The sequence below is a fragment of the Manacus candei genome, unplaced genomic scaffold (assembly GCF_025592945.1).
Source record: "Manacus candei isolate 608988 ecotype Guabito, Panama unplaced genomic scaffold, ASM2559294v1 h1tg000007l, whole genome shotgun sequence".
Taxonomy (NCBI): domain Eukaryota; kingdom Metazoa; phylum Chordata; class Aves; order Passeriformes; family Pipridae; genus Manacus; species Manacus candei.
In genome coordinates, this window is record NW_026138055.1 from 8888455 (window position 1) to 8901773 (window position 13319).

General features: G+C 49.0%; 2 protein-coding genes across 2 annotated transcripts in view; one reads left to right on the forward strand and one right to left on the reverse strand.

The window, feature by feature from the left end:
• Nucleotides 1-3926, reverse strand: part of FZD3 (frizzled class receptor 3) — a 50891-nt gene extending 46965 nt beyond the window's left edge. The window contains exon 1 of the mRNA XM_051812012.1: nt 3838-3926. The gene's annotated coding sequence lies outside the window, so the exon portion shown is untranslated. The remainder of the gene's footprint in view (nt 1-3837) is intronic.
• A 179-nt stretch (nt 3927-4105) lies between these two features.
• The window catches only part of FBXO16 (F-box protein 16), a 31383-nt gene continuing 22169 nt past the window's right edge, over nt 4106-13319 (forward strand). The window contains exons 1-3 of the mRNA XM_051812481.1: nt 4106-4187; nt 7811-7854; nt 8945-9082. Of these exons, the coding sequence (XP_051668441.1) occupies nt 4106-4187; nt 7811-7854; nt 8945-9082 (264 nt within the window). The remainder of the gene's footprint in view (nt 4188-7810; nt 7855-8944; nt 9083-13319) is intronic.

The window sequence follows — 13319 nt, forward strand, 5'->3', positions numbered from 1 at the left end:
ATTTTCATCCCACACACCCATCCCCTTCTCCAGGAACCACCACAGCAAGCTGAGGATAGACCAGAAGAGCGTTCTTTGAGCACCCCTTTCTCCGCGCGCTCCCGAAAGAGGGAAACCTCAAACGGTTGCTTTGCCAGTTCCACTCTCCCCATGGAGCCAATTTAAAACAGGAATCACACCCCAAGGCTGGGTCTGGATTTCCTCAGCACCGAGGGGCTGGAGTGGAACAAGCAGAATGGGGACTCAGCACATTGTGTTCATCAGCTGGAGAAACAAACCCCGAAATCGGAGGCTAAAGCGTGAAAAAAGGACCAAGGGTACAAAGAATAGTCATTTTTAATAATTATTTTGCCTTACCACGATAAACTTTGCAAAATTCAGTCTCTAACCGACTGCTTTAAAGTGAATTGTTGTTAAAAAAGGTAACAAATTTAGAAACTCTGCTTGAACCAGAAACCCCCAAGAGCAGACAACCACAAATCTGAAGAGACTTCCAATCTTGAGAGAGCAGAGTTTTCCCTTGGATGTTAAGAAAGGGAAATAAATCTACAAGATTTTCCTTTCTCCCTAAGAGCGAGAGACAGGAAAGAGTTAATTCTCAGATGTCTGCTGGTATCAGTTCTGCACATTTTTGTTTACACAGGCCCATCTTATGGTTAGAAAAATTAAGGAGCACAAAGCTCTTTAAACCCTCCTGCACTGCATAATCTTGAGAGGTTCCTTCCAACCCAAACAATTCTGGGCTTCCCTGCAAGACCACGGGTTTGGCTGCAGGTTTTTGAAGACAGGCTGGTTAAAAACAAATAATGAAAACAGGGAAAAAAAAAAAAAAAAAAGCCCAAGATGATAAACAGACCCATGTTAAATTAAGTTCATTGGCAATTTTTTTTTTCAGAGGCTGCTCAGCTCTGTCACGGAGATTGATGGGGAATCCATGGTTGAGGCAGCACGGAATTACACGAAGAATATAAATAGGAAAACTGTTCCAAGTGCAGGAAAAATAAAATATGACCAAAAGAAAAGAGAACTAGCTACACCTGAAGTGGCAGAACCGACCAACAGAGCTCAAATCACACTTTTCTTGCTCATATTTTAAAGCAAATGTTGCTGTGAAGAGTCAACGCACTGATTTTAAAACACCAAAATCAGCCACAATATTTGATACATGTTCCATGCAACCACGCCTCATTTTTAGCCCAGTTTCAAGCTCAGATGAGCCTGAAAAGTCCTGATCTCAGGATGCCATTTCTCAGAGTGACTTTCTGGCAACTTGGGAACTCTCAAAAGGAACAAAGAGCTGAACTATCCCGTTTTCCAGGCACCATCACCAAACCCTGAAGCCTTTGGAATATTCTCCCCTCCTGACCAGAAGATCACAAGTTACAGACAGACAAAACCAATTCCCACTTAGCTTTGTAGGGATGGTCTTTAGGGTCCCTTCCAACCCAAACCAATCCTTGATCCCACGTTGTACAAGGTGCCCAATCCCCTTGGAATCCAGTCCTTTGGTCTGCACTTTTTAACAGTAGTTCCTCAAAGTCAGGGAAAGAAGCTTTTTGAGCTTGTTGGATTCCTGTAATTCCTTTTTTTTTCTCTCTCCCAAACACTTGGACCACCAAATCCTCCAGATTTTATTCCAGAATTTTGGTGAAGTCACCTCACAGTGTGGGATAAGCAAGTGACTTATTTTGGCTTGCTTTAATTGAGGTGCCATCAGTAGAAAACGCTTCATTAAAGAGGTTCAGAAGAAACATAAAATGAACTGTACACACACCAGTTAAAGTCTAAAGCACAAAAGTTGGGAAAATCCAGCTCAGCATCTGGAGTCTTGGGAAAAATTTTCAGGAATACTTCACACAAATCGTATTCATGACACAGAGAGTAGAGACTCCAAAAAAAAAAAAAAATCCACCTATTCTCTGACTCCCCCACAACCTCAAACTGCTAAAATCATGCAAAACCACAAGACTCAGTAAACCAGGGGAAAAAAAAAGTTTAACTATGCAAAAAGCAGAAAAACTTTCATTGTGTTCTCTCAGGACCTTTCCATTTTATGCTGATAGCAGCAGAAAGAAAATCAAAAATACATTTACAAGAGACAGGGAAGTACATCTAATTATACAGCCAGGTCGTCCAGTGCCCCTTCCTGGGAAAACAACATAATTCCAGGTGAAATGAAGCAAAAAGAGAATCAAATGATTGCGAAAGGAGAGCCAAGTTTTGCAAAGGAGCTATAGATGATCTATTAATTGGTGCAGACAGACGGGTGCTGTAATAAGCAATCCTGAGTGTCAGGAGAGCTTCTTACCACAGATCCAGTTTGTACACTCTTTGTTAAGCCTCTACATATGAGATCTTGTGGTTATTTTTATATGTATATAAAAACAAAACACTTTTGATGACACCGGGGATAAAAAAGGGAGGGGATGTCTCCTCATCCACCCCAAGGCACTGCAAATAAAATGCAGGGAAAAGGGTAGGAAACAGTAGTTTGTTGGTGTGGTTGTGGATTTATACATTATTTATCATCAGAAGAAGCTCATCCAACTCCTGGTGCAAAAGGAGAAATTAAGGCATGTAAAGACAACTGTGAAAAAGAGTGAAAATAAATGAAAAGAAAGGGTTGACTCCCACAAGTAAATTTTAAAATAAATTTGGAAGTTCCTAATGGGGAGGAACAATGAGTAAAAACTCATGAGACTTTACAAAGAAAGGATGAAGGAGGATTAATTCACATTTATCTGTCCCAGGGAAACGGGAAGATAAAACAACAACCCGGACTCCTCCTGTACAAGCGAGAGGACAAGAGGAAAATGTCACCTCAGTCACTCCCCACCCAGTCCTGACCACGGAGAAAGGGAAGGAAAGGAGCTCATTCATTGCACACAAGCACTGCCAGCGCTTCCCCAGCCCATTCCCACCCACATGAAGGCACAAAAGCAGAATACATTATTCTCCCAACTCCATTTTAATTAGTCAGTAGGAAAGAAACTCCGGTGCTCGTGCTCCCCTGTTCCACTTGGGTTGCATCTTAAAGGAGAACCACATCATAACCCCCCCACTATTTCAGTTTAGGAGACCGTGGGGGAAAGAGGGAGTGTGGAAAGGCACAAACCCTTTCGGGTGAGATTTCTCGAAATCACGGAATTGTTTGGGTTGGAAGGGACCTTAAAGCTCATCTAGTTCCAGCTCCAGGGATGCCGCTCACTAGATCCAGAGAGATGGGTCTGGCAGCTCGCTCCTCGAGTTCATATTCCTCGGGAAGGAACTGGAGAGGGAGCTGGCCATCCTCCCCGAGGTGGGAAGCAGGATGCTGAGCGAGCATCTCCTTTTCCCCTTGGATCCTCGCCGCGTTTTAAAGGCGAAGGGAACAAGTGCACACGCGGGACCAGCATCCTCTCGGATTCCCGCTGCGCGGCGAAGGAGAAGGAAGGAGATGCTCGCACAGAACACCTGGGTGGAAAAGGAAAGAGGAGCGCGTGGACAGAGCTGCGAAGGGAGAAGGATGAAGGACCAGCATCCCTTCCCCGGGATCCCGCACTACGGCGCGGGGGGAGCCCAGGACGAGCACCCCCGGCCCCGCAGGGAGGGACGGGCGGTGAATCCATCCCCTCCGCGGCGCTCAGCACCAGCATCCCCCGGGACGAGCATCCCCCGGTCCTTCACCCGGGACGAGCATCCCCCGTCCCCGCGCTCCGCTCCGCCGCTCCCCCGCCCGCCCAGCGCTGCATGGCCGCCCCGCCAGCGCCTCGCCGGGCGGTCGCCCGTCCCCGCGGCCCGGAGGGCGGCACCCCCGCCCAGGGATGCCCCCGTCTCCCATCGCCCCGTTCCCGGTACCTGCCCGCGGAGGTCCCGCAGCCCCCGCGCTCCCGCCTTGTCCCCTCGGGTGGCGGCGGCGGCGGCGGCGGCGGCAGCGCGCGCCTCCCCGCCCGCCCTGCCCGCCGCCAGGCCACGCCCCCTCCGCGCGCATCGAGCCCCGCCCCCTCCCCCGCCGCGCAGCCAATGGCAGAGCGCCCGGCAGGTTGCTAGGTAGATCGGAACCCCCGGCCGGGCTAACCCCGCCGGAGGGGGGAGCTGATTGGCTGGCGACCACCCCGGGGTTGTCATGGCGACGGGATGCGGAGGGGAGGGGGGACGAGGAGGAGGAGGAGGAGGAGGCGGCGACGTCCGAGGGAGGAAGGAGGAAGGTGAGGGGACACCGTGGGACACGGAGGGACGCGGGAGCCTTGGGAGAGTGTGGGGAGCGAGTGTCACTGCAGTGGGGCACGGCCGAGCCCTGAGGGGACACGGGGGGACAAGGGGGACGCGGGAGCCCCGGGAGAGCGCGAGGAGGGGTGTCATGGCAGTGGGACACGGGGAGACATGAGGGGACACCGGGGGACTTGAGGGGACATGGGAGCCCTGGGAGAGCGTGGGGAGGGGCGTCACTGCAGTGGGACACGGCCGAGCCCTGAGGGGACACGGTGGGGGGACAGTGGCACTGGCTTGGACCAGCCCTGGTGTGGCAGCAGGAGCAGGGAAGGGATTGTCTCCCTGTGCTGGCACTGCTGGGGCACCTCCAGGGCTGGGGCAGCTCTGGGTCCCTCAGACAAGAGAGACATGGAGGGGCTGGAGCATGTCCAGGGAAGGGAACGGAGCTGGGGAAGGGGCTGGAGCAGCAGGAGCAGCTGAGGGACCTGGAGGGGCTCATCCCGGAGAAAAGAGGGATCAGGAGGGACCTTTTTTCTCTCTCCACAACTCCCAGGGAACAAGGGACAGGAGTAGAGGGAATGGCCTCCAGCCGTGCCAGGGGAGGGCCAGGTTGGATATCGGGGTGTTCAGGCACTGGCACAGCTGCCCAGGGCAGTGGTGGATTCCCCATCCCTGGAAGTGTTCAAAAAACACGTGGATGTGGCCCTTGGGGACCTGGGTTAGTGGTGGGTAAATGTTGGACTGGTTGATCTCAGAGGTCTTCTACCAACCTGGATGATTCTGGGATGCTGTGAGGGGGACCTTCCACAGTGCAGGGAGGACAGGGAATAAAGGCATCATGCAAAGAGTATAAGCTCAGTAAATGAGTGGGAAAAGCACTTTGTATCCATGGACAAGTCTCAGGCTTGCTGGACTACTGATTTCACCCCCAGGTCCTTCTCCTCAGCTTTCCATCCATTCTCTGCCCTCTGTTCCTGTGCTTGTTGCTGCTGCTCAAAGCATTTCTCCCATCATCCCACTGCTTATTTTTGAAATAATTGCAATCAAAATTGCTTTCCTGTCTTAGCTTGAGGTCGATTCCATTAAACTCTGTTTATTCCCAGCTGAACTCCTCGGATTTTCCCGTGGATTTATGTGATTGGGGAAAATCCACCCTTAAAATTCTGAGTGCGCCGGGCTCCGTGCACCACAAAGGCTCTTTGCTGTAGGGATGTGGTCAAAAAACATTAATAAAAGTGGGTCTGCTCCTGCAGGAGTTGTTTTGAATATGGTTTGCCCAAACCATAAGCAGAGATTAGCCCAGGTAAAGGAAATTATTCCCATGCCCTTAGTTAGTGGGATATGATCGTTATGGGTTGTTAAGCTTTCTTCAGTGCAATCACTTGGGTTTTTAAACCAAAAACTTGACCCAGCTTGTGCTGAAATCAGTGAAAGTATTTCCAGTGGTTTCCAATTTAAATTGTCTCGCTGTTAGAACCCACCATTCATGTTTCCTGCCCTGTGGAATTATTCATCTTCTTCAAACATCACCAAAATCTCCTGGATCCCCACTCAGTGTATCCTTCCATCCAAACTGTGAACCATTCCCAGGGACTCTGACTGCAGTAACCGAGGCAGTTTTCCTCTTTTAAACCCCGCATAAACTCCTAAAAGTTGGACTTTCCTCAGTCTTCCCCCCAAATCTCTTCTGCACTGGTATTTACTATTCCTGCCACCTGCTCCCACATTCCCTTTTTATTTTTTCTGGAAGGGTAAGAGGTGATTTTTTTCTGGGCATTGTGTGTCAATAGTTTTTCCTCCCTAGGTAGTGAACCAACACATTCCTTATATGTATTTAAAGCTTGATTCCCTGTTAACCTCATCCCATCTCTCTTGCTGGTGGAATGTTTTCGGATCAGCTGAGCTGGATGAATTTCATCCCAGGGTATGTGAAGAACAAGCTGGAGCAACCTCTGGAATGTTGTTTTGGGCAACCAGTCCAAAGATAAAGACTGTTGCAGAAGAGAAGTGGGGCCCTGGCTGAAGTGATAGGACGAAGGGGAACGACTTTAAACCAAAAGAGAGGAGATTTAGGTGGGATATTGGGAAGGAGTTCTTGGCTGTGAGGGTGCTGAGGGGCTGGGATGGAATTCCCAGAGGAGCTGTGGCTGCCTCTGGATCCCTGGAAGTGTCCAAGGCTGGGTTGGATGGGTCTTGGAGCAACCTGGGATCGTGGAAGGGCACGAAGATAAAATCACAGGATCATGGAATCATGGAATCTCCTGAGCTGAAAGGGGCTCCCAAGGATCATCCAGTCCAAATCCTGACCCTGTATAGGATACCCCAAAATCCCACTGTGTCCCTTAGAGCCTTGTCCAAACACTCCTTGAGCTCTGGCAGGTTTGGGAAGTGACCATTCCCCGGGAAGCCTGTTCAGTGCCCAACCACCCTCTGGGGGAAGAACCTTTTTCTGAGATCCAACCTAAACCTCCCCTGGAACAACTCCCTCATGTCCCATAGCTGGAAACAGAAGAGATCAGTGCCTGCCCCTCACAGGGAAGTCGTAGCCAGGCTTTTTCCACACCCTGAGCCCCATTTTTGGCACAGCAGGTGCACGAGAGGGTCCCGAGGCCCCGGGAGCTGTTCCCGTGCCAGCCCTCAGAGGTGCCCCGGGAATGTGGCTGCTCCAGCCCCAAGAAACCACATCTGTGAGGGAAAACTGGGACGTGAACCCGGGGCTGGGAGTGTTCTGCAGTGCCAGCTGGTGGGGTTGTGACTAATGGAGAGAGTTGTCCCTGAAAAACAGGACACGGTTGCCCGGACCTGTTTTTTTTGGCAGAGGAGCTGTTTCTGTGCATTGGAATGGGCAGGGGCCTTGCAGGAAAACAAAACAAAAACAGCCCAGTGAGTGATGCCATCCCAAAGTGTATCCCAAAAAACACCTACTCAGTTGCACAAGAAGCCTCTGGCGTTGTCCAACTGCAGAATTTGGGGCTGTGAAACCTCGGTGAGTCCTTCAGGTCTCAGCGTCTTTTTGTGGGAAGTCAAAATTTCCATGTGCAGACAATATGTTCTTTGAGGACCTTTAACCTCCAAAAGAAAAAAAAAAAAAACAAAAAAAAAAAGCAGGAAGAACTCAGGCCCTTGTAATGACCTTATTTCCAAGGACCATGTTACATCCCCAGGTGCAGAGAGGAAAAAGTAACAGGTTCTTCATTGGTTTTCCTTTATGTTTCTTTGATTCCATAAGAAAAATTAACCATGAAAGTCACGTGCCCGGGCAGATCCTGCAGTGGGTTTTGAAGATTATTAATCCATTTATATATTGAGGAATTGTGTCTGGGTAAGGAATGGGATGTGAGCTTCCATGATGTGTCTCCTGAGCCTCAGAGCTGTATTAGCAAGAAATGTCCTTTTTCTGGGTGAGTTTTGAGGAGTTTGGGTTCAGGGCAGGCTGGAAAGACAATGTGGGAGTTACTTAATGGATTTGCCTTTTCTTGTGTTCCAAAATTCCTGTTATCCATCTTTATTACCACGAAGATTTAAAGCAATCTGAGGTATTTACAGGAAAACTGCCTAATCACTGTGTGCAGGAAACAGAGATATTTTTAATGTGGTAAAGGAATTATCTGGTTTTCAGGCTGCTGCAGTTTCAGTCTCCAGTCTGGGAATTGGATGCTTGAGGTGAGGAATGGCATTATCCTGCTGAATCCAGCTGAAGGATAGAAGATAAAGAAAAAAAAAAAAACAACAACTTTTCCTACATTTGGGCAAGAACTAAAGAAGAAATTACTTTGGAGACAGTTGGACTCGGTGATCTTAAGGGTCTTTTCCAACCTTAGCAATTTTATGAAGTTCAGTTAATTGGGAAGGGAACATTTTCTTAAATGTCTGATTTGCTTCACGTAGAAATTTCAGTTTAAAAGAGCAGCACAATCCCAACCATCAAAACCTGCTCTGCCTGAACACAGGACCCTGCAAGATTTCAGTCAGTTCTGAACCATTTGGGGTTTCATTTTTTTTTTTCATTTAAGGGTTCCAGAAACAAATTGCCCCTTTGAGACTTGGCACGATGTGCCCACCAAAACCAGCAGACACACCAGTTACCTCCAGTTTTCAGTCCCAATAACTGGAAAAGGGAATTTCCTGTACTTTCCAGCTTGCTGCAAGGACCCTGTTGTGATCACTCACACAGCAAAAACAGAATTGTAGGATTGTTAAGGTTGGAAGAGACCTCTGAGATCAGCAAGTCCGACCATCAACCAGCACCACCGTGTTCACCTCGAACCCACGTCCTCAAGTGCCACATCCACGTGGTTTTTGAACAATTCCAGGGGTGGGGACTCCACCACTGCCCTGGGAAGCCTGTTCAAAGACACATTCAACAACATTTGTGACGGGGAAAACCTGCTTAATTATAAAGTATTTATTAGTGCACACGGGGAAATCCCAGGATCCCAGAATGATTTGGGTTGGGAAGGGACCTTAAAGATCATCCAGTTCCACCCCCAACCATGGGCAGGGACACCTTCCACTATCCCAGATTGCTCCAAGCCCCATCCAACCCGGCCTTGGACACTTCCAGGGATTTTACTTCCTTCTGATGGTTACTGTGGGTGCACAAAATAAAAGGCTTTACCCGATTTTCCAGTAATTTTCCTCGTGCCGTTGCTGTGCTGTGAAACCACCAGATTCCTTCTTAAAATTATTTGCTTTCCGTGTAAAGGAACAGCACAGGGATAATGCTGGCCTTTGTTTTGTGTAAATGTTGTAGCCACTGGTGCTGACAAGAAGCTCCCCCCCACCTCCTGCATCCATGGCTTTTGCTCCTCCCAGGAACACGGATGGCTCCAAGCTGCAGATCAAGATGAGCACGTGGACCCCTCTGAACCATCAGCTCATGAACGACAAGGCAAGTTTTGTGCCTGAAATTCAGAGAGTCACAGGATTTTTGGGGCTGGGAGGGACTCCTGGATGATCATCCAGTCCAACCACTCAGGACAGAGTCAGATTTACCAGTTATTTGCTCAGGATCATGTCCTGGGTGTTGGAATATTCTCATGTCCTGGGTATTGGAATATTCTCATGTCCTGGGTATTGGAATATTCTCATGTCCTGGGTATTAGAATATTCTCATGTCCTGAGGTTTTGAATGTTCTCATGTCCTGGGTGTTGGAATATTCTCATGTCCTGGGTATTGGAATATCCTCATGTCCTGGGTATTGGAATATTCTCATGTCCTGGGTGTTGGAATATTCTCATGTCCTGGGTGTTGGAATATTCTCATGTCCTGGGTGTTGGAATATTCTCATGTCCGGGGTGTTGGAATATTCTCATGTCCTGCTGTTTGGATATTCTCCAGTCCATGCCAAATTCTCAGGCTCCCTTCACAAATTCTCAAACCCTAGAAAAATTTATTTTTTCGCCTGTGTAGGTCATGATTAATGGAATAAGACCCTCAAGGTTTTGTTCCTTTTAAACAAAAAAAAAATGTGTATTTATTTCTTACTGAAAGTCCCCAAAATATTCTTTTTTTTCTTTTTTTTTTTTTGCACCAGAAGATTTTTGGTTCCACCCCATCCCTGCCTTCCCAGCCTTCAGGAGTGAGGCTGGATTGATATTTTGGAAGTGATGCACCAACTTATACATAACAGGATGCATTTCCCAGCCTCCCACTCTGATCCTAAATCTGGGACCTGCTGACATCTCTGCTTTGGGCTCCTGCATCACCCTATTCCTCCCTCAGAATTCAGATTTCTGGTGATGATTCACAGGATTTGATCCAGGGAGGGCCATCACCTCGTGGAGTTTGGCTCCCTGCATTTCTTGGGCCCTCTTGTTTCACACAGTTCTCCCACTCCTGAGCTCAGGAACTGCAATTTATCTAAAATACATTTTCCACGAAGGCATCCAGGCTTCCTCTGGGGTTAAGGACATTCATTCCTTGCAAAACCAAAGTTTCATCACTTCCCTGCTGATCTTCTCACGATTAATCCCCTCTACCATCAAAAGGTGAAGCCCTGTCTCCTGTCTGAATACCTCCAGCATTAAGATTAATTTGATTCTTCCCTTTCTTGCTTATTAAACTCTTCTGCATCCAGCATTTTTCCCTTGTGGAAGGGCTTTTATCCTGCTTCAAGCCAACACTTGAATCTTCTCTGATAAACTAAACAGATTGAGCTCTTTGAAGTCCTTTCAATCTGGCACATTCTCCAGCCTTTGAATCATTTTAATGCCTGTTTCCTGCTTAAAAGGTATTTTTACAGCCACAGATCACTGTGCAATAAATTATGACCTAACTGGAAATAAGTAGGTGGGTAAAACCACATTTTCCCACCTTTTTTTACCCCTCTCATCCTTAGGGAGCCAGAGGCTGCAGCAAAACTTTCAGGAGTTAATATTTGAGGCCTTTTCCAACCTTAAGGATTGTCTGAAATTCATAATAAAAAGCGTTTTCTTGTTTCTGATCCAGTTTTCAAAACGCTGACCCGCCTGAAACTCCTTTTTTTTTGAACATCCCCGCAGCGAAGGCAGGAGAAAAAGAGTTGCAACAAAAATAGTGCTGACGCCTGGAATGGGGAGATATTCCAGATTCCAAGTGATGTACAGGGAGCTGGGGAGGGAGAAGGTGCCATTTCTGTACAGTCACACGTCTGCTCATCTCTGCACCCTCAGGAGAGGAGAGGATTTGGAGATGGGAAGCGTGTGACAAACAGGGAGAGAAGAGACGGGCGAGAAACGTGGGTAGGACAGGCAGTGGGGGGGCAGGAATGGTGGGAATTCAGGGCTGATCCAAGGCAGAAGCATCAAAACTCCATCCAAATCCTTTCTAGGAGCAGACCCAGGGACAGTTAATGCCGTAAATTTGCTGCTGTCTAATTTTGGGTAATCCTGAGGGCACTCCATTAGTAGCTCCTGGAGACTTCCCTGGATTTTTAACTGTGCTCAAGAGCACACTCATCATGGAATTGTAGAATCATGGAATGGTTTGGGTGGGAGGGGACCTTTAAGACCATCCAGTTCCAGGGCAGGAACACCTTCCACTATCCCAGATTGCTCCAAGCCCCATCCAACCTGGCCCATGGCAGGGGTTGGAATGAGATGGGCTTTAAGGTCCCTTCCCACCCGAACCATTCCATGATTCTCTGACTGTTCCAAAGCCTGGATCAGCATCAGGGACAGACCAAAACCAAGGAGGCAGAGCTAGGAAATCTTGGATTATGCAGCCAGAAAAACAGAGGTGAAGTCTTAGCTATGCCGAGGTTGTGCTGCAGTAGAGGATGAAGCAAAGGTGGGACTGGAGCATCCTGAAGATTTCAGCGTCAGTCTGGAGAGTGCAGGGCTGTGCTGCCTTCAGGGAAGGGCTGGAATTTGGGAGATGATTTGCCTTCCACTGGGGCAGATGCCTCCAGTGGCATTTGCAGCAAAGGCTGCAGGGCTTAGCCTAAGCCAGCCTTGAGCTCGAGCTTATTTAAAACCACCTGAAGGCATGGATGTGAGAAGGGAGATCTCGGGAGCAACCTGGGCCTCCAGCTGCATCCAAGGACAGCAGGAATAGGAACAGCTCCAAGGCCTTGGAGGAGAGGACGCAAAACATGGGCTTGATGAAGGCAGTGGGTGATTATCCCAATTTGGGGCCATTCTGCTGCTAATTAATGCTTCCAAGTGCCTGGAGAGGCAGAACTTTCTGCGGGGCTGAGCTCAGAAGTGTCTCCAGGAGCGCTGAAAGCAAATGTGTGTTTTTCTTTGATCAAAGACCATTAGCATTGCTCTTGGCTACATAAACATCTCCCTGCTCCACTCGAATTCTCCGACCCAAAACTCAGATCTTTGACTATTCATCACTTGCTGGGGGCAAATCCTTTCCCGAGTTCAGCTTGTTGGCTTTGGGGTTGGTTGGGGTTTTTTTTTTCTGCTCTATACTTTTTTTCCCCTTCTGACTTTACCGAGCCACCCCCCCGCAAATAAAGCGAATCATAACTGCACAAATAAAAGGAATGTCATTTCCCAGCCCTCTCAGGAGACACTCCTGCTGAGAGAGACAGCCAAAGCTGTCAACTGCAGCAGCACTGACAATGTCCCTCTCTGCAGGAACCCCCTTCGCGGGCTGTCACAGCAAGGACATCTCTGGGCTTTGTAGTGATCAGCCACGTTTCCCCAGTCGTGCTTAATAGCTGTTTTATGTGCATTTATAAGCTGGGCTTTCCCCCTCCCTCTTTGATCTTGCCTGCTGGAAAAATCGTTTGCAGCCTTTCCCCACTTCCCAGGTCACACTCCTGAGCGCGGGGGAGGTTTGGTGGGAGCGGGGAGGCCACGTGTTGGCGCTTTTTGGGGTCCAGCTCCCCACGGATAAAGGTCAATGTCATAAATCCTCGGCTGGGTTTTGATCCCGATCGTCCCCTCGCTGTAAAGGGAACAAAGACCGGGCTTGTTATCCCGCTCCTGACGGTTTCCCTGCCTGAGGATTGAATCCGACGCCGGGGCCGCGTGAGAGTAGCTCGGGTTGTGCCCATGTGAGGAGATTCCAGGCATCCAATGCCTCTCCGAGTCAGGATTGATGAAATTCCTAAAATAAACGGGTGGGAAGGCAAAATTCTGGTCTGACCAAAGCACATGAGGTACCACACGCTGTATTCCCAAAGAGTTCCTATGGAGCCAGGATGGGAGAGCTGGGGATGTTCACCTGGAGAAGAGAAGGATCCAGGGAGAATTTAGAGCCCTTTCCAGAGCCTAAAGGGGCTCCAGGAGAGCTGGAGAGGGACCTGGGACAAGGGCTGGAGGGACAGGATGCAGGGAATGGCTTCCCACTGCCAGAGGGCAGGGAGAGATGGGAAACTGGGAAGGAATTTTTGGTTGTGAGGGTGGTGAGGCCCTGGCACAGGTTGCCTAGAGAAGCTGTGGCTGCCCCATCCCTGGGGGTTTGGGTTGGAAGTGACCTTAAAAATCATCTCATTCCACCCCCTGCCATGTACAGGGACACCTTCCACTATCCCAGGTTGCTCCAAGCCTGGCCTTGGACACTTCCAGGGATGGGACATTGAGTCCAGGGGGGGTTTCATGAGCACACTGATAACTCCCTGACACGGATCATCAAGGGACAATCAACAAGGGAAGAGGCTCTGCTGGACCTCCTGCTTCCAAGGAAGGAA